The 27,964-nt window shown below is 35.8% G+C and overlaps 1 protein-coding gene across 3 annotated transcripts; it reads left to right on the forward strand.

The window, feature by feature from the left end:
* Positions 1-370: 370 nt before the first annotated feature.
* Positions 371-26,627, forward strand: LOC103995289 (DExH-box ATP-dependent RNA helicase DExH15 chloroplastic). Of its 3 annotated transcripts, XM_009415843.3 has the most exons (16): positions 371-887; positions 3,916-4,091; positions 6,374-6,487; positions 7,956-8,064; positions 8,150-8,236; positions 9,952-10,070; positions 11,112-11,286; positions 11,427-12,026; positions 12,110-12,388; positions 13,093-13,299; positions 13,826-14,182; positions 14,718-14,954; positions 19,083-19,303; positions 23,613-23,712; positions 23,796-23,942; positions 26,112-26,627. In XM_009415843.3, exons 1-16 carry the CDS (start codon positions 405-407, stop codon positions 26,208-26,210), a joined length of 3,510 nt encoding a protein of 1,169 aa, XP_009414118.2. In that variant the 5' UTR covers positions 371-404; the 3' UTR covers positions 26,211-26,627. The 3 variants fall into 3 exon arrangements, 1 of the variants encoding a protein (XP_009414118.2); XR_001979516.2 differs by lacking the exons at positions 23,613-23,712; positions 23,796-23,942; positions 26,112-26,627 and adding an exon at positions 16,537-16,771 and having other exon boundaries at positions 19,083-19,222; XR_010498976.1 differs by lacking the exons at positions 23,613-23,712; positions 23,796-23,942; positions 26,112-26,627 and adding an exon at positions 16,537-16,746 and having other exon boundaries at positions 19,083-19,209.
* Positions 26,628-27,964: the final 1,337 nt, after the last annotated feature.

The raw sequence follows: 27,964 nt of genomic DNA on the forward strand, positions 1-27,964 counted from the left end.
ATATTTCGTCAAAGGAAAGAAAAGAAAGAACAAAGTTTGGATATCGGATGTAGCATTGTGTAATTCAAAGTGCAATATGCACCACAAAGGAAACAAAATAAATGACCAAATGACACCTTCAATTTGAGATTGATGGATCGATAGTCAAGATAATCCGGCTTTCATTTTTAGCTGTGTTATCTTTTTATGTAAAAGGCATCTCTCTTTTAGAATATTTGGCATTCTCCATATAAATCGTAATAGCGTATCCACGTTACGCTATATAACCTATGATACGGGCAATTAATTCTCGCAGTTGCGGTAATACAATGTGATGACTTGGTATCAGACATCCCATATAAAGAAAATGATGATAAGCCGACGCATGCGTTCTCGGCCTCTCCACTCCACTTGCTGCCCCCGCTATGCTCTCCCTCGCTTTACCGCTGCCTTGCTCTTCTTCCTCTCCTGCTTGCCTCTTCGACTCCTTCCTTCCTCCCGCCTCTCGCCGTCGCTACCGATTCCGCCGTTTCCTCGGTCCCCAGTCCGCCGTTTCTCCAAGAGCGAGGCTGCATCTTGTCCCTCTCTGTGCGAACCCTTTAGGCTCTGCTTCTCCAATAAGGGAGCAGTTATCTGATACGGACGAGGATGAAGAAGACGACGACGATGACGAAGTTGCTACCATGGAGTACGATGATGGGCTGCTGGCCGATGTCGACCGGGAAGAGGAGGAGAGAGAAGGTGAGACTGCTCAGCTTGAGGCGGAGGCGGGGCCATCTGCTAAATTCGAGGAACACAAGTGGGAAAGAGTGACCAGGCTTCTTGCTGAAGTTAGGGAGTTTGGTGAAGAGATTATTGATTATGAGGAGCTCGCAGGGATATATGACTTCCCAATCGATACATTTCAGGTTCTTTACCTTGTCCAATCTGAACAATCTTTTAGTTTACAGCAGAGTTTATTTTTGCTTTTTTGTTAAATTATTTCTTTTCTTGTTTAACAACAACAATAAGCCTTAATGTCCCAAACAACAACAACAACAAACCATAACGTGCCAACTATTTGGGATGGGTATGACATGGATGTTTTCTCACCAATGATCTCTGTATAAGCCAATGTATCTAGTTTAATTAAGTGTAATTAAATTTCTTTTTTGTTTTTCTTGTGTCTTAGGTCTCGTTGTGTCTCTCGCCTTGTATCCATACACCTAATTGACTCACCTTCTCTAATTAGGGTAATCACGTTTTCTTTGAATATGTTCATATTGTCCTAAATATTTCACTATCATTTTATTCTCTACAGGAATTATATATAATTGTTTGCATATAAACATATTTTTATCCTATCTTTTCTGGATAGTCTGCTTATTCATTTTTTTCAATCTCATATCTGCTATACTAATTTTTATACATGCTGAAAAAGACATGTAGAAATTTCAAAAATATGAATTTTGGTGGTAAAATAAAGTGGCTAACCTATGTTATGTCTATGTAGGGTCTGTTGATACCAATTTAATAATAGAATTCCTTTTACCCACTGAACTAGCCATTGAAAATAAAAGTGGAAGTATTCCAATTCAAAGAAGAATTTTTCTCTTCCATTTCTTTTTACCCGCTCATAGACCTGTTGTGGACCCTTCTTGGGCTTCCAATATACATTTTGTGGCTGTTTAGTTCAAAATAAAATGTCATTGAAACTCTGCGTGTGATATGATTTTAGCCTCTTTTATAATAGAAAATAATTTCTAAATCCTACCAAGTCTCTGTAGGATATGATTCCCGAGAGATTCATGCTCAATCATCTATTAACTGACATATTAGGCTCTTTTTTTTGCTGTAGGGCTCATTTAGCCCTACGGCTGCACTTTGTGGCAGAATAGTTTCTAGTACAGGATGATCACACCATATGGTTTTTCCCCACGTGGCTTGACTCTATTAATGTCAATGCTGATAATGCTGAGGTCAAGCCTGGGGCTGCTGGGTTCGCTTTAGGATCAAACATTGTCATAACAAATGACAGTGTTTCTTGGATCACTTGTCGGCTAAATTTGCCTATCTAGGACCTTTAGAAGCACACAATCAAGGTGGCTTGAGCTTGAAATAAGTCTGGTAGTGTTCTTATCTGTAATGACTTGTGTTGGGTAGGGGTTGCATCATATAACCTTCCAAAACTAAGTTTGATGATTTTGAGATCCTATGTCCTAGTGTATATTTTAGTAATTTTCCAAGCCGAAGAATCTATTTTTGGAAGAAATAAATTTTGGCTGCAGTAGTCTGTTTTTTGCTTTGCTTAATTTGTCATGCTATGAATTGGTTCTAATTTTTTTAACCCTATTTCTTTACTTGGCTACGTGCCTAATACATTTAATGCTATAGGGAAATTTTCATTATTTCTATTAAAAATGCAATTTCGTATCGGACCTTGGTATATAGCGTCGGTATGGTATACTTGCACTCTCGATGTATCAGTATGTATCAGTTTATGAAAAAAGGTTCAAAAATAAAAAATAAAAAAAATCCTATTTAAGGATTTTTAAAAATTAGAATGGACAGAGACAATGGAGGAGGGAAGGAAGAAGAGAGATGGTGATATAGAACTATCGAAGGAAAAGAGAAGGGAAGGAGGCAACAAGGGAGGAAAGGTGACGAGGCAAAATGAGAGTAGGAGGTAAGGAGGCTGTGGAGGACAGAGGACGAGGAGGAGAGACGGTGATGCAAAAGGAGAGGAGGGAAGGAGGAGGAGAGGCTATTGTGTGAAAGGAGAGGAGGGAAGGAGGCGACAAAATATAGGAGGGGAGAAGGCAGTGGAGGAGGATGAGAAAGAGAAGAAGAGTACCAATTGCTAGGGTTGGCAACGGGAGACGCGGGCTGACACATGTGAGCATACCTGCAATGGACACAAGCGGCGAGGGATGTGAGCGATAGCATATGTGGACACAGGGGAGTACACATGAGAGATTAGGAACTTAGAATTTTTATTTTTTATTTTAAAATTTGAGAAAATAAAAAATACATTGGCCTTACCACCTAGTCCAGTCCAAGTACATTACTCAGCATCGCATAACACCCTTGCGATATCTGTGTATGTGAACATCGTGTGACATAGACAAATATAGCTAAGTCTATGAAATTTGGTATCAAAGCAGAAAAGCATGGTCACACAGAAGGAGCAACCTCCCTGCACACTGCAGTTGAAGGCCAGATGAGAATTCATGGGGAGGCAATCAGTGCCGGTGTTGCGGAAGCACAGGAAAAGGCTCACAAAGGTCGAGATTCACCTCAACCTCATCCAAGTGAACATGGATGAACTCTACTAAGGTCAACAAGGGTGGCTTAAGGTAGAGGACTCACCAGAAACCCTCCAATTGAAAATGCTAGGTGAACACTCGGCCTTCACTTGCCTTCAAAATCCTCTTTGTGTGTGATTGTTCAGTCCATTTGCTTGAGCCATTTATGCGTAATAAAATCTAGTTGTTTTGTGTTGTTTGCAATCTTAATTTTGTTTTCCTTTTTTGTGCTTGATGAAAATATAGTACTTGTGTGTTTGCTTTTCTAACCTTTCTTCTTTGTGCAAATCCTCAGTGGACTATACGAGGTTAAGGTCTAGGCTGTCCTTTGCAGGCTAAGTATCATTTGAATATCGCATGCCTTAGGCTAACCTAACAAAGGATGTGACAGTCATGTTTGTACAGTTTAGCGAGTGGTACGCCTTGTATTGCACATGAGCTGATCCATGAGATGGTCGGTGGTTGGGCCAGTAAATACCGGCTGTACCATATCGAACTGGGAAAAATTGCATTCCTTGGTTTCTACTATACTTTGAATTGAAAATATGTCATTGTCAGAAAGATGACACTCACACTCTTTGACAATCTAATTATAGTTGTTCCATTCTCTCCTTATTCTTTTTTCTGACTTCTCTTTCTGCATTTTGTGTAGCGTTTAGCTATTCAAGCATTCTTGAGAGGCTCATCTGTTGTTGTTTCTGCGCCAACAAGCAGTGGGAAGACTTTAATTGCTGAAGCTGCTGCAGTAGCCACCGTAGCCAGAGGAAGGAGGCTTTTCTACACAACACCTTTGAAGGCTCTGTCAAATCAAAAGTTTCGTGATTTCCGGTATATTTTGGTCAATTGATAGCTTTTTCAGTGGCAGAATAATAGACCTCTTACAAATACTTCTACCCATTTAATATAAGAATATGTAGAAGTTATCTTGAGATAAACTGCCAAAATACTAAATATTATTCAGGGAAGCTTTCAACTGCTCTCATGCCCTGATCATCTCAAGGCACATTATGTAGTGCATTTTGGCCATTCCTTGAGCTTTGTGTCTAAGGACTGAAGCTGACCTAAATCCAACATCTGACCCATATTTGGATATTTAGAGATTTTCTGAACAGCATAACAAGGAAATATTTTTACATTTCAAACCACAGTTTAAAACTGCAAACAACCTAATACATGACCTTGACTTTAAAAGACAGTACTCAATATAAATCTCTGGAAAAACTTGAACGATGTCAACCTAATTCAAAATAGACTATTTATACCAGGTCCACAACAAAATTTCTACAGTGAGTATTACCAATAAAGATGAATTGAGCACCGTAATGAGGCATCATAATGAGGTAAGTAGCAACTCTAATACCAAGTATAGATCAAGCTTTATCGACATAGTTGATAAAGAGTGGCTAAGATGAGGTTTAGTATAGTGTTTACGACTGGTCCTAATTTCTTGTTGCTGTATATATCAGGAAATATATAATAATTTCATGGTAGAAACTAGAAACAGATGTTTCATGAAGATTTTGGTTAACTTTAGCATTTGAAGCCACTTATAACTTCTGTAATATTCTAGAAAAGTCAATCATATCATCAACTTCCAAGAAGAGTTCAAAAAATTCCTAATGATTGTTGAATTAACTTTTAAGTTGATATCTCACAAGAAATACAAGGATTCACTAATTACATAATCATCAATAAACATATACACAAATGATGAAGCATTCCTGTTAGACAGATGAAAAAGAAAAAAACCTTTGAGGCTTGCAGCACCATCTGGTTTGTCATAAGAAGGCCTGATTAGTCTGAAAAATTTCTTGCAAAATATGGTGAGAATTTATATAATTGTATGAAATACTATCTCAGTCTGGCTGCTCTACTTATCCTTTTTTAACATTGCTTATAGTTAATCAAGGCTAAATTTTTGGCAAAACTGTGTCAAAGAATCTTCTAGTAAGTAGTAACCACAAGCATGGTCTGCAGTACCGGACTGTACCGTCCGGTACGAGCGGTACGTACCGGTCCGACAGACTTCCGGTACGCGGACCGCCTGTTACCGGTCCGGCACTGTAGCAGCACTGTAGCAGCACTCGGCACGCCTGAATATACCGCTTGGTACACCTGGGTGTACCGCTCAGTATACCGTACCGTACCGGTACCGAGCCCAGGTCGAAACTCCAGTACGGTACGATATTGCGAACCTTGACCACAAGTTTTTGTTTGAAGATTTTAGAATCCAGTATGTAGGAAGCAATTTGATTAACATAGTTGCAATTGGGGGTTTGATGAAAGAGATCACTAGTTCGTGTTAACAAGTAAAGTTCTAACCGATTTAATTATAATATTTCTGTGCTTACTAGATCTTTATTTCTCCCAAGGTTTTGATGGCTCTTTGTACCCTTTCAGGATAAGCTGAAATTTAACTTGAGCGCTTTATGTAATCATAAATACATTCAGCAAATCAGATGAATTAATAGCAAAGACTTAAAATTACGACTATGCAATGATGCCATTTCTAAGGATCAGAACTGATTCACTTGCACTACATGTTGAAATGGTCACAATGGTGAAATAGAGACAGAAGATAATGAAACCTAGAAAATAAAAAAAAAAGAGTAAAGAAAAAAGACAGGAGAAGAGTAAGGTGGGGTGGATTTGTAGAATGATCAACTAAAGGAACTCCTTTGTGGTAATTTTATTACATTGAGGGGATGGTAGCAGCTGTCGTAAAAGCCTATTTCAGTTGTTAACATTTAGTTGCTATGCAGTGTCATGGCTGCAATATAGTTGTTTTTTCATGCCATCAACAGAGGTTAGAGGCCATTCAATTGTATGTCCTGTGATGGTTATTTACTTAAAAATCTTTTAGCCCACAAGGTCTTCTTTGAAGTCAGAGTTTAGCAATTAGGCTAACCAAAAGATACTGGTTACTGAACAACTAAGATCACTTTGATAATTTAGCATAGGTTACCTCTTAAATTGTTTGAATTCTGTCTTTGTCGAAATTAATCTATATTCAATATTGTTGAAGTTTCTATTCATTTATGCCATAGTTAATTATTCTAACTTACCAAAAAAAAAAAATATTCTACTTTGATTCTTTGCAATTCTTTCAGGAGGACATTTGGTGATGCTTATGTTGGGCTTCTAACCGGAGATTCTGCTATCAACAAAGAAGCACCAATACTAATCATGACTACGGAGATTTTACGCAACATGCTCTATAAAAGGTGCTCTTTAAGTGATTACAGAAGCTAATTTCTTATGCCCCAGGATCAACATGAACTGTCATGTAGGATGATCAACATGCCTGAATATGATAAGTTTGTCCATTACCAATGCAAAATGGTAAAGATTTAAAGTTGATTCTTGATGAAATCCTGTACTAATGGCAAATTCATTAGATAAGTAATCTACATGTTTGCCTACGAATGGTCTTAACTTCATATATACTCCTTCCAGTGATGTATTTGATTTATTTATAAAATGACTTCCACAAGTACCTTCAAGTTCCATTAGTTGTACATTGAGATTCAATAATTGTGTTCATCTCCAGACTTGCTACCACATATTGTTCTAATTAACCAAACATATTTCTTCAACGTTTCCCTTCATTCCCATGAAAACTTTCTAATAGCTTGTCTTAAAGTAATGTAGTAAGTGAAAGCTTGAAGCAACTCATAAGTGGGAATTGGTTGGGTAATTTATTTGATTGAGATTTCCTTCCTAGCTCGTGTTAAAGTTTTTTCCTTTCAGTCATTTAACATTTTTTTATAACCTATCAAGTATCAACCAAAACATCAAACATCTTAGCTTTTAATCCTAAGACATGATGTAACCCCAATGCTTGTAATGGTGATTTGTCTGCTGAATTCGAAGAATTTGGAGACGATGAGCGTCAACTTTGAGTTGCATATTGGCCGTGTAATTGACCTCAGTCTTTGATAAATTCACCAAGTAACCAAATGCCAACTCATATGATTTATTACTTGTAGCATAGTCTTGCAATTTGTTTCCCTTGCCCACACAAAGAACTGATGTCATCTATGTAAAAGGTGTGAAATGGATGGATGGTGTCTGTAATCATATTTGGTCCCATGGATGAGGTCTACTTGTACCTTTCCTTGAGTGCCACTAATAAAATGATGTCAAGAGAGAGGATCATCTTGTTGAGGCTCTCTTTTCAACTAGAAGTAATGACCAAGATCTGATATATTAGTGTTGATGTGAAATGGAGTTAGCATATCACACATGATACAAACAAATTGTGAAAAAAACCTATTTTCAACATCGAGCCACTTGTCCCATTTGGCCAACTAGGGCTTGATCAAACCAATAAACATGGTCAAAACAAATTGGTACAGTTGAGATTTGAAACTTTGGTCCATCGTATGGTGCCCTATCATGCAATGTTTCCATTTTTTTAGAATAATTCAAATATTTTGTTTTGAAGCATAAATTAACTAGTAGTTTTGTATTTTGCTAAAAATAAAAAGAAATAAGCAATCACATGATAAGAAAGTATGTGATATAATATAATGGATCTACTAGCTTGTCATTATAGGTAACATGCAAAATTAGTGAATAGTCATTATGCATTTCTCATATCACTTCTTTTTCCATACTTTGTGTTTCCTTGTCCTTGATACACTAAATAAATTGATGGTGCACATCAGTGATTAGTACTGTGGATTTCAGTGTAGGAATGATTTCTTCTGCAAGTAGATTGTTTCATGTTGATGTGATAGTTTTGGATGAAGTGCACTACCTAAGTGATATATCTCGGGGGACAGTCTGGGAAGAAATAGTAAGTAATGCTTTAGTTAGTTTGTGTTGCTTGAAATTTGAACTGCTTATTATTGATCTGAATGAACTGATACAAGATTATTCAGGTTATATATTCCCCAAAAGAAGTCCAGCTTATTTGTCTTTCAGCTACAGTAGCAAATCCCGATGAATTGGCTGGTTGGATAGGGCAGGTAATGCATAGACTGCATCTAGTTCTTGGTATGTAATTTATCATGTCAAGGAAGATGCTTGCTATTGATGCTAATTTATTGAAATCTGTACTGGAACAGTGAACATTCTAAAGAGTTCTTTTTTCCAATTTATTTCATGTAGAAAACTCCTCGAACTATTCAACCTAGGATCTTGTGTCATACTGATTCAACTATGAAAAATCTAATTTTAATTGAAATGATATATTAATAGTGGAAAAGTACTCATGTCCATGTAAACACACCATATGCAACAAAAGAAGGGGAACGTTCAACCTTGTCCCTGCCCCTACTTTGACAATGTTTGCTGGTCTGCACATAATATTTATATACTGATTGCAGTCATATCATCTTCCTTTACACTGACTGACTTCATTATATTCACACCTGTGTCACTCAAAGATCCTGTTTACATTTTATACTCATAGCCAGAGGGATAAAGAAGTTTCCTACAACACTAATTGCCAATAGTTAAATGGTTCAACCGAATTGTAAACAAGGGTTGGAAGGTAAACTTGAACTCTTTGTCGACAGATTATATAGACTGTTCTCTCTAAGAGATAAAAGTCAAAAGTTCCTCACAAGAAACATTTAACTATCTGAAGTAAGTCATAATTTTCTCTCTGAAATTTACCCTCTTGTAACTTGTAAGAACAATGTCCTTGGCCTGACAGTGTGGTTCAATTTGAAATTTGTAGGAATGGCATTCAGAAGTTCTAAGATGCAAATGAACCTCGGCAGACTTTATTGCAAAATAATAGCTATCTCATGCAACGAAGAAAACTTTAATGTTCAATTTAAAAGTAGATCCTTCGTTCCTGGTTATCGAGAGAAGTAGTCTTAACTTTCAAGTACACAAGTCAAGACGAATCCCTAAAAATTTAAAAGCATATGTGTTCTTTTCAAGGATATGCTAGCAAGAAGTTAAATTTCATACATGACAAATGTACTTCTTACCTAGGCTTTGTATGCTAGTTTGGCATTGATTTTGGCAATTAGTAGGTGGTATGCTGATCTTTTTACAGATGCTAGAAGGTTAATGCATAATTTTCATCTTTTTATAGAGGCATGTGTGTGCAAACTCTACTTAATAAAAGATTTACCTAACAACTAGAAACTGTAATGTCCGAACTTTTTGATGTCAGTTACATGATCTTTTTGTGTCATTAACCTCTGTGTAATGCAATCTCTAATTAAATTAAGAGCACTGAGCATAGCATAGATATCCTTTGAACATGTTTCATCTCATCATAGACTGTTTCTTGTATTTTATCCTTTTCTACGACTTAACCTTATTGTTCCCTAATGTCATTATTTCTTATCTTTTCTAGTAACTCCATCCACAATAACATTCTAATCATTGTTAGCTCTACACGAATTTCTTATACATATTGTTTCTTAATTTCCCTTTGCTCTAATACATAAAATACAACTGACCTTACAACTATATTTTACTTAATCTAAGGGGCTCTCGATGATCATACAAAAGTCTTGATGCCCAAAAGAGTTTAATTGTAGAACCATCTAATCAGTACGCTTGATACATTGTGAAAATAATATTTAAATTGGCTTGAGGCAGTTTCTAAGGTGATATGTGACAAATCCATATGTTAGAAAATTATCAAGATAAATTTAATAGTTTCTTTTATTGTAATTTGTGTATTACCAAATGTTCCAACCTTCATTGTTTGACACAGATTCATGGTAAAACAGAGTTGGTAACATCAACAAAACGACCGGTCCCACTTACTTGGCACTTCTCGCTGAAGAACTCTCTGCTACCTCTTTTTGATGAGAAAGGGAAAAGAATGAATAGGTAATTACGATGATCATGTTAATGTCTTTACTCATCTATACTGGGTGGTACACCAAATGATGACTGATTTTCATTGCTCATACGAAGCTTTGTTTTAAATTCTTTTGTACAAGTTTAGAAAAATTCTTTTCAACCTCCTGAATGAATTTATAATTTATTCTATAACAAATTGTGGTTCATCCATCCAAGGTTCGCAATACCGTATCGTACCTGTATTTCGACCTGGGCTCGGTACCGGTACGGTACGGTATACCGAGTGGTACACCCAGGTGTACCGAGTGCTACAGTAACTGCTACAGTACTCGGACCGGTACGTACCGGGCGGTACGGATCGGTACGGCAAACCCTGCATCCATCATATCCTCTCCACATAGTATGTTCCATTTGAATGCTTTTTCTTGGTAACTTGATGTTCACCTTAAAAATATCACTAATACTGGAATATGGAAACAGAAAGCTCAATTAACAGAGTTGAGTTGTTGACCTCTTTTGGAGGGTCAACTATTGGAATGTTTTAAATTCTAGTCTTTTATCAATCAATGTGCAAATAGCACTCAAGTTTCTAGGCATATTGTGATATACTATGGTGCTAACAGTTATTTTGATGTCCTTTTGTGATCTTTAATTTGATTATTTTGCATCATCTTTTTCTAGTATATAATTAACCATGAAATGGTTAAACTCTACAAGGTTAGAGATTGTTTTCATGCCAGAATCTTTGATAGTATTTACTGGATGATCAGAAACTTTGATGCTGATATATTTAATTTCTTTTAATACTATGTCCATTTAGTCCAAGATTTAATCATATCTACTATGCTTGTTTCTTCTTTCTATTGTGTCAGATTTTAACAAAAATTATATCCAAAGAGGGGAGAGAAAATTAGTCCAAGATTTAATCATATCTACTATGCTTGATCTGATTTATGTGATGTAGGCTTAGAGATCATCATGCTAGCTGAATCTTCTGTAGCTTTTTGTTTATTAGCTGTAAATTCGAAATTGATCTGTGGCTTTTGATCTTTTTGTATGCTGCTGAAGGAAGCTCTCACTGGATTATTTGCAAACATCCATTTCAAGAGGTGAACATTTCAATGAAAGCAAAACTAAGAAGCACAGAATGGGCAAGGTTGAACGAGGTTATAGTAATGTTGCTCGTCTCTCACAGCAGACACCATTGTCAAAAAATGATATGAACTATATTCGCCGTTCACAGGTATAGACTTTATTCACTTGTGGTCTCTAAGTTTGCAGGTTAATGCTTGCTTGTTTAACTAACATCAAAATATGCTTTTTGTCAACCATATGTTTTTTTCTTTGACCACATATCTTCTGAGATTATACTTTATGCATCAGGTTCCTCAGATTAAAGATACCTTATGGCACCTTGCAGAGCGGGATATGCTTCCAGCTATTTGGTTTATTTTTAGTAGAAGAGGATGTGATGCTGCTGTTCAGTATCTTGAGGATTGCAAGCTTTTAGATGAGTGTGAGGCTGGTGAAGTCGAACTTGAATATAGGAGGTTTAAGAAGCAGTATCCTGATGCTGTCAGAGAAGTTGCTGTGAAAGGTCTCTTGCATGGAATTGCCTCTCATCATGCTGGATGCCTGCCTCTGTGGAAATCATTTGTTGAGGAATTGTTTCAGCGGGGTCTAGTAAAAGTTGTTTTTGCTACTGAAACACTTGCTGCTGGGATAAATATGCCTGCTAGAACAGCTATAATCTCCTCACTTAGCAAAAAGGGTGAAACTGGACGCACATTTCTAAGCCCAAATGAACTGTTCCAAATGGCAGGACGTGCTGGTCGGAGAGGCATTGATGAAGTGGGTCATGCTGTTCTTATACAGACTCCCTATGAAGGAGCTGAGGAGTGCTATGAGCTACTTTCTGCTGGGCTTGAACCTCTTGTTTCACAATTTACTGCTTCATACGGGATGGTTTTGAATCTCCTTGCTGTACGTAGTATGGTTATGTTTATCTCCTGTTAATTTCTTGTTCAGGTGCTTGTTATAATATGTTGTCACCATGTTTTCCATAGGGTGCAAAGGTTACTCGTAAGCTTCATGATCCAGATGGTACAAAACTTTCTCACTGTGGACGAACTCTGGAAGAAGCTCGAAAGCTAGTGGAGCAAAGCTTTGGAAATTATGTTGGCAGTAATGTTATGCAAGCTGCCAAAGAAGAGCTTGAAAAAATACAACATGAAATTGAGTTGCTTTCTGTGGAAGTTACTGAAGATGCTATTGATAGAAAATGCCAGGAACAGTTATCTGAGAATGATTATGCTGAGATCTCTAAACTGCAAGAAGAATTAAGGGTATCATTCTCTTGTCACATTTTGAAGTTTGAGGTTACTACAATATTATTGAGTCAAGGACTTAATTTTTGTATTGATTTATGAGTTGCTATTCAGTTTGCATTCAACAGTTTATAATGTTTTGTTTATTTTTATTAATACGTAATTTGTGATGGGATATGTTCTGATATCAAAATTTGAGTTTAAAAAGATGAATTGTGTTTTCAATGTTTTGGTGAATGAATGTTTATTTATACTGATTTCATGGATTTTTCTTCATTGTTATGTACCAGGATACCTAAATGTTCTGGACAAATAAATGTTTCCTAGTAAAAGTTATGACTTGAACTAAAGAAATAAATATAAGTACATCTTTAGAATAAACCAAACTATAAAATATTTAGAGTTAGTCCTTGATTCTTCCATCAGTTGTTTGGACATGAAATCTTCATGGGGAAGTGCTGGTATTAAGATTTAAATAAATTACTTCCCATACAGTTTTGTGTATGTGGAAAATTTTCTTATAATGTGATAATGGACATACAAGGATACTTATAGAAACTACAAGAACCATCATTTTCAAGAAGTTAGAAATGATGCAACTTGAATGATAGTGCATAATTAATACGTTTGCTACTTTTTTTTATTAGAAGTAAAATTTGATTGTTTTCGGCACAAAATGTTTGTTATGTCCCCAGTTCTGAAGTGCTTAACTAAACTCTCAGGCTGAGAAACGAACAAGGACTGAACTCAGACGACAGATGGAGATCAAAAGAATGGCTGCTTGGAGACCGCTTTTAGATAAGTTTGGAAGTGGAAACCTTCCATTTATTTGTTTGCGATATAAAGACAAGGAAGGAGTTCAGCACAATATACCTGCTGTATATGTTGGAAAACTTAGCTCTTCTTCTGTCCAGAAAATCATGAATATGGTCAGTGTTAAAAACCTAGAATTTTTGTATATATATACATTTGCTAGTGCTAATACTTTCATTTCAAGTGCTATCTTATTGCTACATCTCATAACTTTTTAAAAGCACCATCTCCAGTGAATAAATACATATTTCTTGACCGGTAAAGATGGAAAGAATTGAAATAAATTGTTTGATCGATATTTAAGTAATCATTTAGATGGAATTGACATCAAGGTTTCATGTTAGAATTTATTGGTGGGAGATTATGATTAGAAAGGTGAGTTAATTGGATGTATTCAGGTAATGTGTATCGTTTTGTCCTGCATGTTTAACATGTTGGTTCGCAATCTTGGTTTCAGATTCTTTTTTGATCAATTGCTGTAGTACATATTTTACATGTTTTCATGGACATATATATTAGAAAGCAGGTCCTTCCAGCTGGCATTGGTTCCATTTTCCCCCTAATTGTGTTTTTGTTGCACCTTTCTTTGCTTTGTTGGAAAGATGGAAAAACATTATTGATGCAAAATATTGATTTCTGCAGGTTAAGTTGGATTCTTCTGATTTTGACAACTTGGAGACAGGTTCTAGAGATGTTGTAAGTCATGAAGATGGCAAACCAGCATATTATGTGGCTTTGAGTTCAGATAACTCATGGTATCTCTTTACAGAAAAATGGTTAAAAACAATATATAGAACAGGGTTTCCAAACATCTCATCACTTGATGGTGATATACTACCACGAGAAATGTTGAGGAACCTTCTCATCAAGGAAGATCTGCAGTGGGAAAAGATTGCTGATTCTGAATTTGGGTCATTATGGTCCATTGGAGGTTCTCTTGAGACATGGTCATGGAGTTTAAATGTTCCTGTATTGAGTAGCCTTTCGGAGGACGATGAGGTTTTTATCTATCCCAAGTTATGCCTGCTATGCTTTTATCCTGAACTGGTTAATTTGTTATATATTGCTTGAGTGTCTGCTTCCTTCATTCTTGTAAAGATGGCCTTGACTGGCTGCACTATGCTTTTATTCTGAAATGGTTAATTTGTTATATATTGGTTGAGTGTCTACTTCCTTCGTTTACATAAAGATAGCCTCGACTGGCTGCAGCAATAAAAAGTATTGTTAAACTATTATAACTAGGATATGCTAAAATCATCAACAGATTCTGTGGTTAAATCATAATCTTTTTAGGATAGATCCATTTCTGCAACAAACTTCATGCCTCAAAATCCTAATGAATTTTATTTTAATATTTTCTGCTATTTGATTTAAAAACTTCATATTTTTGTTTAAAGGACTTAAGAAGTCAAAATAAATCAAGAAAATTAGTTGTCCAGGTCTTATAATATTGTTGGGTTGTGAATGACATGCATATGAACATAATTTGTTGAATGATGATGATTGAGGAGGTTGCTTTATATTATTGTGACAGGTGGCAAATCAATCTGAAGCATACCGAGATGCTGTTGGACGTTACAAGGAACAAAGAAGCAGAGTCTCTCAATTGAAGAAAAAGATAACAAATACCAAAGGGTTTAAAGAATTTAAGAAGATCATTGATATGACCAAGTTTATAAAAGAGAAAATGGAACGCCTGAATGCTAGATCAAATCGCTTAAGTAAACGAATAGGACAAATTGAGCCAACTGGTTGGAAGGAATTCTTGCAGGTGTAGTGCATATCTACTAAGATATTTGGATTTTGAATTATCACAGCAATGTTTCAATGCCATGTATGGTGATGCTACTTTAATATGCTGCATTAGTAAAACTGTAATGTTTTCTATTGTCCAATTAATTTATCAACCTTATGCTTGGTTGGATAAAATATTACATAGTTCAATTAAAACAATATAGACAAATAGGTAAATTGAGAAATTCTCACTAATAAGTTTTCCATTGGAAATCCTATTCCATATGATGAAATCAGTTCAATTTTCCATATGATAAAATATTACATGGTGCCTATTGATGAGATGAATTATAATTTTTAATTAAATGACAAAGTGTAATGTTAATTTTTTGGTTCCGGTTCTCTGATTACCTTTATAAGTTACTATTGTAAGCAGGGTTCACAATTTTGATGTGAACCGCCTGGTACGAGCGATACGTACCTGTCCGAGAAGATACCGGTATGCGGACCGTCCTCTACCTAACAGTATCAGTGTTTTGATCGGTACCGAGGCGTACCGACCAGTACCACCCCAGATTTTGACTGTTACCAAGGCATACCGATCGGTACGCCCTTGCATGGCAGGTGATGGTATTTTTAAGGTTTTAGGATGTATCATCGGTACGCCCTAGCATACCGACGGTATATACCGATACGTACCGTACCGAGCAGAGCTCGATACGCTGATACGGACCGGTATTCAAAACACTGATTGTAAGCTTATATGGAAGCTCAAGAGCATGAATAGTCATACCAGTTTGTATCACTCTGTTTAAATTGTATATACTGGTCTATGAAATATTGGCATGTGCACCATGCTATACCAGTGTTATACTCAGGACTAGAGCGAAACTTGGTATGCTGACTCCTATATGTTGATATAGGTTCAGTACACTTTGAGATTTATCATCTGGTAGCAGTCCATAACCTGCTTTGACTCAGCTGAATGCAGATTTAGCCCCTTTCTTGACTTGGACACCTTGCTTCATCCACGTATCCTATGGGAGATACCACATACGCCAGACCAGATTCAGTATTCTTGGTTTACTTAAAAGGTTCATGAGGCATACGAACATCAGATTGTGACCTAGTTGACAATAGTTGAATCACAGCTAGCCTTTAGATACGATGACCACTGGTTGGCTGTTAAACCTCCATTCATGAGAAATCAACTGACAGTTCTCCAGTCTCCCAGAGATATCATTAGTCATGACTAGTTGATCTTTCCATAAAAGTGGGATAAATTTAAGGGTTATGGCTTATTTCTAATGGATGCTCTAAATCATTAAGAGTTGTTGACCCAATCAGGCAACCCCATGATAGCTTCTAGACAATGCCTAATCACTAACCGTCGAGGTATGACGTTCTTTTTTTTATTTAAAATGTCATGTTCAGGACTTTAAAGTACTCATTGACATTTTCTTTTCATGTACGATTTGTAATCTGTACTTGAAACATATTTTTCATTCATTATTCACTCATAATATAGTCAAAACTCATGTTTATTTACTAATTATTAGCTCCTATTAGGTCAAACCCATAAAAGAAAAATCCTAAATCTGGTTTGTATTTATTTGCAGCTAGTTTTGAAATTGGACCCATTGTAATGGGTACAGGAGGATATCAACACATGGTACGCCATATTATACCCTTCATGGGACCAGTCAATCCAAGGGCCAAAACTAGTCTTGGACCAAGATTTCACACCTTCAGCTAGTGATTGACCAGTCAATCCTCGTGTTGCAGGAGGATGGTTACTTGTCCTCTAAAGATATCACTGATTATGCTTGGTCGATCTTCCATAAGAGCTTCATTGTAATCTTGATAGATCCATGTTTTTTGTTTATTATTCAATAACATTCATGTCCCTTGCATATACCACATGATTAGTTTGCAATGATAATACATTCATCATATATATATATTCAGAAAACTTGGAAAACTTTGGGACAACATCTAGACTTAATTTTCCTTCCTGTAAATATTAAACTCCACATTGAAATGGTTCTTGATTTAAAGAAAGAGAGGGAGAAGGGCCAAGAATCGCAAACTGCACTATATGCCATTATTTTGTGGAGACAATTGACCACCTCATCATATCTTGTTGATTTTATGTGGGCTCTAACACTTTCCAAATTGATATACTCTTTCCCTGCTCTATGAGACAATTGCACCTATAGAATACTAGAGTAGGGTTGTTTGATGTTGCCTATCTCTTAGAAAATATGGAAACGAACAAACTGAAAGAACTTATTCAATCAGTCTTTCCATCCTCCCTTGTGTTGTAAAGAATGTCACTTATAACCCAATTTTATGGGGTGAATCGTGATTTTGGCTGATTAAATATTTTCTTTTGGTAGGAGGAATTAAATCTCAGGTACTACTCCCATGCGGATTACCCCTTGAATTGCTAAGCATGTTGATACTGTCAGTATATCTATTAGTACTAGCTGATTCCGATTTAGAATTAAAGAGGAAATAGAGAAATCATAAGTACTAGCAAATAGCAATAATAATTTTATTGTGATGATGGTAATATTTAAAAGGCAAAAAAAGTGAGCTTTAATATAACCATAAGGTTGCACCTTCATGGCCTATGTGACCAAGGGACGAGTAACTGAAACAACTTCTCTACTTATAAGTAGAGGGTAAGTTTGTTTATCGACTCCTGTATCCCCTGTATTAGCGGGAGCCTTATATGCTAGATACTCTTGATGATGATGATGATGATGATGGTAAGTGATAACAATCTTTAAACTTCTTTAGTTCTATTCTCATTTCTTCTCTTCTTCTCATATCTCCTTCCCCCACTGCAGTATTGCTTAGAGCAGGGTCATTGCTGTTCCTCATAGTCCTTTTTTTTGGAGTCAAGGGGATAAGCATGTAAAAAGAAGAGTTCACAAGGTGCTATGCATGATGTTGCTCTCTTATAATTTAGGTGAGGTTTCTCTAGTTTTAGATTATGACCAGTTCAATTTGCAATGAAAGTAGCAACAATGTCATGGCTTGCTACATGTCACCCTGAACTAAGTAGTTCATGTGTACATTTTAAATTTGGTATTGGATCCAATACTATCCCCTATCGGACTAGAATATACCATCATACCTGCTAATACGGATAAGAAACAAAGAAAATAACAAGGAGGAAGGTTATAGAAAATTAGAATAAAAAGTGTGGGATGGAACCAAAAGTGACCTCTTCCTCCTCTTTTTCCATTGCCTCAAATTCTTCTTTTCTTCTTTTTTTTTGCAGGCAAAAATTTTCCACTTGAATGCTTTTTCTTCTTTGTTCACACTTAACCGCTTCCCTATAGAGAATTAGAGATGGAGGGGAGGAGATCACAACTCTGTTTCTGATGGATTTAGACCCAAAGCTTTCAAAAATCAATTTGATTTTGACAAAAAAATTTAGTGGGATTTTTTTTTTGGTTGACAGCAGTCTGGTTTGATCCATCTAGCACTGGATCATTATGTTGTATGTACTAACTGCACTATAAGCATTAAGCAGCATACCATGTTCTTCAAAACTGGTACGTACAGAATGCTATAGTAGTTAAACAATACTTTTTCTTATACTCTCCTTTTGTCCTAATCTTTTTCTACTTTCTCCTCTTCCCCTGTAGGAAAATTCTTTGAACTTCTCATTTTCAATGTATTAAAGTTGTTTTCTTCAGTATATTTTGCTTATAACAAAATGTGTAATCAATCAGCTATTCAAATTGTCACTTATTCTACCTAAACAGTGCATCTTTGCAAAAGGAAACATTCATGGTAAACTCAGTTCTAGTTGGAATCTTCTTACTAGTACATGTTCAGAGATCAATCAGATATTACAGAAATATATCTCTGTTTTATGCTTGTATCTCATGGGTGCCTGCTTTTGTGTGTGCAAGTTTCTCTGGTGCTTGTGCATAAATATGTTAGTGCATCACATCATTGCTTCCATGTCTACAATATCATTATTCATGTGTATTGTTGTTGCATATATGCAAGGATTTTAAGGCAAGGTTGCTGAACATCTCAGTATCTGATTTTCTAGCTCGTGGTTTTTTAATCTTTGCACTTCATCAATTCAGTTGATTTCAAGATTGCTAAACTTATATCAGTTTATGTTTCTTCTGATTAGATAAGCAAAGTAATACAAGAAGCAAGAGCATTGGATTTGAGCACTCAGGTTATATACCCTTTAGGTGAAACAGCAGCAGCAATTCGAGGAGAAAATGAGCTATGGCTTGCAATGATACTTAGGAATAAAGTCTTATTAAACCTGAAGCCAGCACAACTCGCTGCTGTATGCGGAAGTTTGGTTTCAGAAGGAATCAAAGTGCGACCTTGGAAAAGTAACAGGTTGGTATTTCTGCCAAATCAATCTTATACTTTTATTTTCTTAATTAAAAACTTTTCCTATGAACTTGCAATAAACCAATTACTACACAGTGAAATAAATAAATTAAAGAATTGAAAACATAAGAGCTTACAAATTAGAATTTTTTTAAAATTTTAAAATAAATGGAATATTGAAATGTAATTGATAACATAAAGAGACAAAAAACAAACAAGATGGTCATTTATTCAAATTATTAAACTTATAAGGAATGGTTCTAAAACCTAGATGGATCGGTCTGTATCAAATGACTGGAGACCAGGACACGTACTGAGTTATTTTCCCTAATTCGGTCTGAAACATCGGATACTGCCAGTAATCCTACCAAAACTGGGCTTACCAAATCAAAGTCAAAACCAAGTAAAAGGATATGCATCTTCTCTTTCATGGCTGGTCGTGTCTTCTTGAGAAATAAATGGGATGGTCCAAGGATTGAAATATTTGTTGTATATTAAATTGAACTCTGCTCAGGATTGAAATTGATACTTATATTGATCCCATTGAGTGCTAATACAGGCAGGTACCAATCAGTACAAACCTATCTGGATCGTATCCATTTCAGATCCAAGAATTTCATCATCTTTGATATTTTTAAACTTTCATTATCTCTTTGATATTTTATGACCTATTATCAATTATAAAAAGAAGAAACATATATAGAAGCAAATAAAAATGTTGAAGCTAGCATACAAGTTAAACCATGAGGTTTATATTCAAACATTAAACTTGTTTTAAATCATAAAATACATGACCATTACAAAGTTTTGGTGTCCACCATGGTTAAAAAACTGCTCAGACTGATATGATCCAAACAGTAAATACCGAGCTGATGGAGTTTCTGATTGTGGACCAGCCCATTTCAAACAGTTCCGGTCTGCTTCAGGGTTCAATCAAAAACCCTTTTAATATATTATAAACTGTAAAGTATATTAAATTCACCCTCATTTCTCTCTCTCTCTCTCTCTAGCATTGTCAACCCTTAAGCCCTTTATGACATGAAGTACGACATCACCGCCCTCTGCCATGGGCCCACTCATAGCTCACTGCCACTAGCACTTATCCTCCTCTCTACCTCTGCCTCCTCTTTCTCCTCTTCTTCGAGTCCTGACCATCTATTTTGCATCATAGTAACACCATAGAGGTCCCTCTAGCTTTTAAAAGATGTCATCCATGTGCATGTTCTCAAGCTCGTCATTAAGATACTTTCTTGCAAACTCATATGGGGTAAGGGGATGTTAAAAAGACCATTTAGCAATTGTCCAGACAATATTCTTATTATATGTTAGCCATTAGTCCTCTTATGTTTTGACATTCAAGACTAAATCACCATGGTTCAAGGTCTCTGGCATCTAAAGTCAACCTGTCTAAAGTAACTGAAGGAACCGGTATGCCTTCTACTTGGTGTTGGCATGATGCTCATGCCTATTGAACTCACTAGCATCATCACCATTGTCATAACCAGTGATGTGTCAAGAGCATTTGATCCTCATTGCCTGCTTGTACATCATATAATGATACATAGACACATGGACGCCAACAATTTTGTGGCCATCCGTATGACCTCATTACTGATTAACAGTAGAATTCCTATATGTCAACCCATTAAATATTTGAATTCCTATCTCATTGTTTCTTCTTTAGGATCTCTTGGCTCCCAATTCTTTGCTGAAAACTAACCTTACTAATGATGTGAAGAAATCCCTAAGCTAGATCCATCTTCACCCTTTCGATTCTTCCACCATGACAATTGTAATCATAGTGAACACCTTGCTAATGCTTTTAAAATGTCTATCATGTTTTCATGCTAGGGTCGACACTTTGTTGAGGCTTTTGTACCATCTCATATAAACATTGTTTAATTTAATATTATAAGATTTAAACTTGATTGCTACAGATTTGACCTAGATCCACATAGATCTAGGCTACATCAGATCTGATCCAGATCCACGTAGATTTAGGCTAGTTCCTTGGGGTTTAACTGTGTTCGGCCTAGATCTTTGCTATGGACTAAAAGAGGTCTTTGGATTTTGAATCTTATTGAAAGAGGAAAGTTCAGTGAAACAGGAGCGGAGTAGAGAGGAGACTTGACTGAAAGTTCAGTTAAGGGTCTGTCCTTGGACCTTTATGGGTGAGGCATGGAAATATACTAAATACCAGGCAGTAAGCCCAAAATTTGAACAGGTATGTACCAAGTACCAGGCAGTATGCACAATGTTGTTGGCTGGGATTATAGATATGCAATAAGCCCTGGTCTGTTTACCCAACAAGAATTCAACCTTGTGTTGGTTGCCTCTGAAAAGTAAGGTGGTTGATAGTGTAGTTTTCAACATAAAATTTTTTTTAGGAACCATCAAGTCTTCTATTTAAATGGGATTAAGCTTGTTGGTTTCATAAATTGGATACAAATATGTGACAGAAATGATTAGAAGTTTGTAAGAGCTAAAAGTGAGCCAATCTTCACTTAGAAAATGACCTGGCAGAAATTTGGAAGATCTTATGATATTTTATCCGGAAAACAAGAATATATTAAATGAAAGAGATGTCAGAAGCAATGTTCCAGTTATAGAGATGGACAGTGAGAAATAGAACCAAAAACAATCCTTTTGAGCATTTAAACAAGTAATATGCATCTTTTCAAACAGATTGTCTTTTGGAAAAGCCACCATTGTGGTTAGGGTGCTGAATTAAATTACAAGTTAAGGGATTCAATATACATTATTTTTAGTTGCATGATCATGGTTACTAGGATATGACAGCAGCGAAAGGATGCTAGCTGATGACTACAAAAGCTTTTTTGTATTTGAAAATTGAACACTTGGAATTGCTTATTGTATATGTATCAAATGTGTCAAAAATGATATTTATAAGATAATTCCAAGGTACATGTCAAATACTTTCTCAACGTATCTGATTCTTAAAAAAATTATTCTTTTTGAAAATTCTTGTACTAACTACTAAGATATATAGGATACAGTACAATAATTCATTGATATTTTTTGGGGAACTTTTCTTAGTGTAATATTCATTCTTAATTATAATGATGGAACCAGTGTTTTTAAAAAGTGCTCGGGTGTTCGCCTAGGCGTTCGGGAAAGGCAAGGCAAGACTTGAGCTCCTCACAACACCTCGGGGCGAGGCGTTTCAATGAAGCACTGCTCAAGCGTGCGCTTGACCCAGGCGCCTACTCGGGCGAGTGCCTGAGCCAAATCAATTCGACTTTGAGCATGGGTTCAACTAGCCAAGTAAGTTGGTTTAATTGAACCAACTAATGTTACTTACCCTAACACTGCAACCCCCCTCCCCGCGCACCCAACCCAGTGAAAGAAACCATAAGCGAAACCCTATCGCGTGTCCTCCTTCTTCGTACACTCTCTCGGTCGTTGCAGCTCTGTCTGCTACCATCGGCAATGTTGTCCACTGGCTTTGTACACTTCGTTCGCCACTGTAGCTCCATTCATCGTCGTCTGCAACCTCGTTCGTTGCCTTCATCCGTGTCGTCCACCACCCTGTCCATCTTCGTTCTTCGCTTATTTCCGCCTTCCCCCACATTCCTCTATGGTCGTCAGTTGCTTCTCTATCTTCTCAGTCCTCCCTTTCTCATTTTATAGGTAATATTTTCATCAATTAACTTGCTGCATGATATTTAGGTGGTGCACTATTACTCTGTTAGGAGTTAGAACTTAAGAGTTTAGAACATATTAAGGTGGTGCACTGTTAAATTTTATAGGTAATATCATATTTTTTAAATTTTAATATTCGAGAGTGCCTTGTTTTAGTCGGGTGAGTGCCTAGGCCTCGGGCGTTTTGGGACTTTGGTGTCTTTTGACACCTAGCGCTTTTAAAAGCACTGTATGGAACTATGATTAAACAGATTTCTTACTATCATGTATTGGACATGAAAGATTAGTAAAATATAATAGAATGATTTTGCTTCATTTATCGTAAAGCCATGATGTTTCTATATGATATTGGCGAACTATGTTAATACTCATTATGAATTATGGTGCATGGGATATACTTATTATTGATGATTAATAATGCTATACAAAGTGGTTGAAGTTTGTCTTATATAATATGATATATCTCATAAATATTTTTTATTTTCATATCCATATTGTTTCTTATCTTATTTTTCAATTTGTATCAACATGTTGGTGTCATATATCTGGACTGTATTGGTGCCTTACATCTGTATTCATGCTTTACAGTTTTTTGCGAACTCCCTTTTAGTCCGAAAGTACCTTCTTTCTGATGATTTTTTCCTTGTTTCAGCTATATTTATGAGCCATCCTCAATTGTGATTGATGTTATCTACCTTTTGGAGGAGCAGAGAATATCTCTTATCCAAATTCAGGATAAATATGGCGTCAAGGTTTGTTATCATCTTTGGTAAATGTTTACTTCTCATAAAATTATAGATTTGTTAAATTTATTCGTCTTTCATTTACTTTACAGATACCCTGTGAGTTAGACGGTCAGTTCTCTGGAATGGTTGAAGCCTGGGCCTCTGGTCTAACTTGGAGAGAAATAATGATGGACTGTGCTATGGATGAGGGGGACCTAGCTAGACTATTACGTCGTACAATAGATTTATTGGCACAGGTTGGTTGTTTTAATCTGATGCTTTTTGAATTTAAAACCTGCAGTTCATGAAGATACCAGACATCAGTTTGGTGACTAATATCATAATTTACATGAGTAATTTAGTATTTTTGCAAATTAATTGGCATTCACAGTTTTTCTGAATCATTATGTTTAACAAGTTTCTGTGTTTAATTAGAGGTCTTGTAGTTTATACACTCGTTATTATCTTAAAAAGCTAAAACCCATTTTATGCTTGCACATTGTTATTCAGATTTTTAATTTCGTTAGTTCCAGTTGTGGAGTTGAAGGAATTGTCTAGGTATGGGTTGAATCCAGTTTAGTGTCAAGACAAATTAAGCCATAATCCAAACTATTTTCTTATTAGTTAAGAGTGTTACTTGTAATTCTGAACAACAAACAAACAAACAAGTCATGATATTCCAAGTATTTGAAGTTGGTTATATGAATATTTTTTCCATACTGTCTAAGACACTATTACTTGTTAAATCAAAGATCATGTAAATATCTTTTATTGTTTCTGGTGAAGTCAGTCTCTCTCTACCTTTCTCGAATTGAATAATAGACTCATCTTATCTGATACAACATTTGTAGGTCTCTCTACATCTTCTTGTATTATGAATAATAGACTCATCTTATCTTATCCAACATCAATAGGTATCTCACACCCACTATCTCATCTATACAAACTTTTGGTAGATGTAGTTTTCTAACTACCTAACCCTCCAATCAATAAAACATGGGTAGCCTAATAACTGTCTTTTAGAACTTTTCTTTTTAGTTAGAACACATTCAATGATAGCAAAGCTCACAATGCCTCTCTCCACTTTAACCATCTAGTTTTTGCTCTGAATAATAATTTTAATCTCTCCATTTTGTTGAATAATAGTTCGAAGACGCCTAAAACTTTCACTTATAAGAACTTACTGTCCATCTGAATATGCCCTCAATTATCCTCTTATAGTACTGAATTATATTTCATAAATCTTAGTTTACTTATTCTAAAATCTTTACGTTTTAAGATAGGTCTCATATCTAAACTGATTTTCTAAGATTTAGAAAAAGCTATCTCCTTTTCTAAGTAGAAAAAATAAAAAGAAAAAAATAAATTAATCTGTACTAATCCTTTTGGCCCTACCCTTGTGTTGCTGCCTCCAAATAGCTTGGGTTCATCATAGTTGCAAATTTCTAGTTCATCTTCACCCTTCTTCTCGCAGTAATACTTTTTATGATCAAATCTTCTAAATATAATAAGAGAATTTGATTAATGGGCCTATAAGCGTGTAGCGGCAAAACCAACAAAAATTGAAATATTGCTACTCATTATAAGTCACTAGCACAAGAAAAACTATTATTTAATTAATGATTTGGTTATGTGGTGAAGGGCATATGGTTTATATCTGAAAGATACATATTGGCCATAGTACCAGACATGTTAGGAGTGTCGGTGATAAACATTCATGAGCTAGAGTTTGCAAAAACTAGGATAATGTACTGCCTTAAGAACAGAAATTGCTGACTACAGAGAAGATTTTAAACTTCAAGAAAGGGCAGTGGTTTTCAAGATAGAAAAATTAATGGAAGTCAAATCTTGGTTACAAGAACATCCTCTTGAAGCTGATTTGTGTCAGCATCATAATCATATGCTAATTAGAGATCAAAGTATGATCTCATATAAAATACTTCAATTGTCTTTGTCATTAAAGATGGAAATGCATGCTTCATGAGTGTCACTCCAACTAAAACATGGATTAAAAAATCAACTGGGCTAGATTTGAAAGGGAATACAATCTGCATATCCATCTAAAATGACAAGGAACAGAAGATTGATCACCTGTGCTGAAATGTTGCCTGATATGACTCGACAAATTTAGAGTTCTGTAACAAATAATAAGCATCTGAAAAGGTATGGGAATTAATTGCTAGAGAGTAAAAAAAATCTCTAAAATAGTTTCATTGGAAAAGATAGGATGTGTTTGGAAAGGTAGTGAAACTGCCCTATGTAGCTTAAAATTTCAGCCCAGGACATCCACTATTTTTTTCACTTCAAAAGCTGCTAAGTCGGGTGGGTGCATGTATCTTTTGCAATTAGCATTGCTTTCTTTTTGGTTTCAGTTTGTTACAATGCAAATAGTATACTGACACTTGATTTGCTTGCATCTATTCCAGATTCCTAAGTTGCCAGATATCGATCCACTTCTACAGAACAATGCACTGCTTGCATCCAGTGTCATGGACCGAGCACCCATAAATGAACTTGCGGGTTGATTGTGTATTGTTGATTGGCCAAAGTACACTGAAACCACTTGATTATTGTTACTGTGCAGGAGAAATGCAAGCAGAGTTCAACATGAAACATTGATTCCCACATTCCATTGGTTATCAGATCCCTGGTCGTGGCATAGAACCTATTATGTTTGTTGGTTCATCCTCTGCTTGCACCAAGGTTCATGCTTTCAGGAATCCGCTAGGCAAAATATTGCTCTTGAAAAAGACCTTCAGGGCTCGAATTGTATTTAATTGATAAAGTTAATGAACTTCGATGCCATTTGATCCAAATCAGGATTCACCTCCAATATGGATTTGGACGAGTGGATCTGATGGCAAACGAGACCATTGACCTTCCCTGAATCCATTTTTTGTGGATATAAATAAATAAATAATTTATAGTCCTTTTATGATTTATTCTCTTTGTCATGGTTTTGCTGACAGTTAAATTTTGATTAATTTGTTCAAAATTATCAAATGATAATCTATGGATAGGTGATGGAGGATTAGGTTTGTCTCACTAGTGTTTTCTTTCTCCATTTTTACTACAGTTAAAATCTTCTTTCTGAATTATCTTTGTGTGCGATTGTTCAGTCTATTTGTGCACATTTTTTGTTTAAAGTAGTTGAGTTGGAGCTATGACTTGACATTGTAACTGAAGGTGAAACTCTACGGAAGTATAGAGTGCTTTGTGGTAGTAGAGTTTCTACCAGAATGATCGGATGCTTTGTTGTGGTAAAGTCTCTACAAGAATGATTGGAATCCTAACTAGAGCTCAGTAAGGATAGATGATTGGAATCCTAAATGATTAGAATCCCAATTGGCTCAGTTGGAGATCCAAGTTCAAAGATTGATAGGTGACGTTAGAGAGTTCAAGCAATACTTGTAAGAGCAAGTAAGGAAATTGATAGCTCATGTATAGTTACTCATACAAGTTAAGGAATATCTCATTATCATCTCTCACGGAGAGCATGAGCTCCCAAACCAACCATAAAGCTGGGGGATGCTCGGGATTTTAAAGAATTAAAAAACTTTCTTTTTGATGGATTAATACTTTAAAATAATCCTATCCAAATTGATACCTGTCGGAAACAACAATATATCTCATTGAGAATGCAAAATTGTTGTGGGAAATACACTAAGGTGTCGTCGTAAACAACACAACAATGTATCTCATTAGGAATGCAAAATTGTTGTGGGAAATACACTATGATAATTGTAACATCAGTGCTTGGGGGAGTTGTAAATTTAATTTATGCAATAGAGTATAGAGTTCGTCACACCTCTACAATATGAGATTATGTGAAGTTATTTTATGTGATGATGTTAGATATTCAAGACATATATGAGAATGTCAAACTTTTCTATTTTCTCGATTGTCTAAAACCATTGGCTAAAGAGGAGTTGTGTTTAAGAGCTAACAGGTGCAATTGCTGAGGTGGAACGTCTCAGATAAGAGATGACAAAGGAAAAGAAATGCTTATTGGAAATGGGCTCTATAAAATCTTTCAAATGGAACGACCTCAAAAAAAAAAAAAAGATTCAATGCAACATGGATCCAGAAGGAAAGAAGTCAACAGCTTATCACCAAGACCTGGCATGAGAGTTGTGTGTTTATTTGCGAGGTGAAGTCCAAGAGAAACCTAAGTAGAGGTCAAAGAAAAAGATTAACTCTTTAAGCTTATTATCGAAGGAATATCATACGTTAGGATAATGTAATGGTTAATTGTTAAATGCACGACAAGTTCAAGTAA

The sequence above is a fragment of the Musa acuminata genome, chromosome BXJ3-8 (assembly GCF_036884655.1).
Source record: "Musa acuminata AAA Group cultivar baxijiao chromosome BXJ3-8, Cavendish_Baxijiao_AAA, whole genome shotgun sequence".
Classification (NCBI taxonomy): Eukaryota; Viridiplantae; Streptophyta; class Magnoliopsida; order Zingiberales; family Musaceae; genus Musa; species Musa acuminata.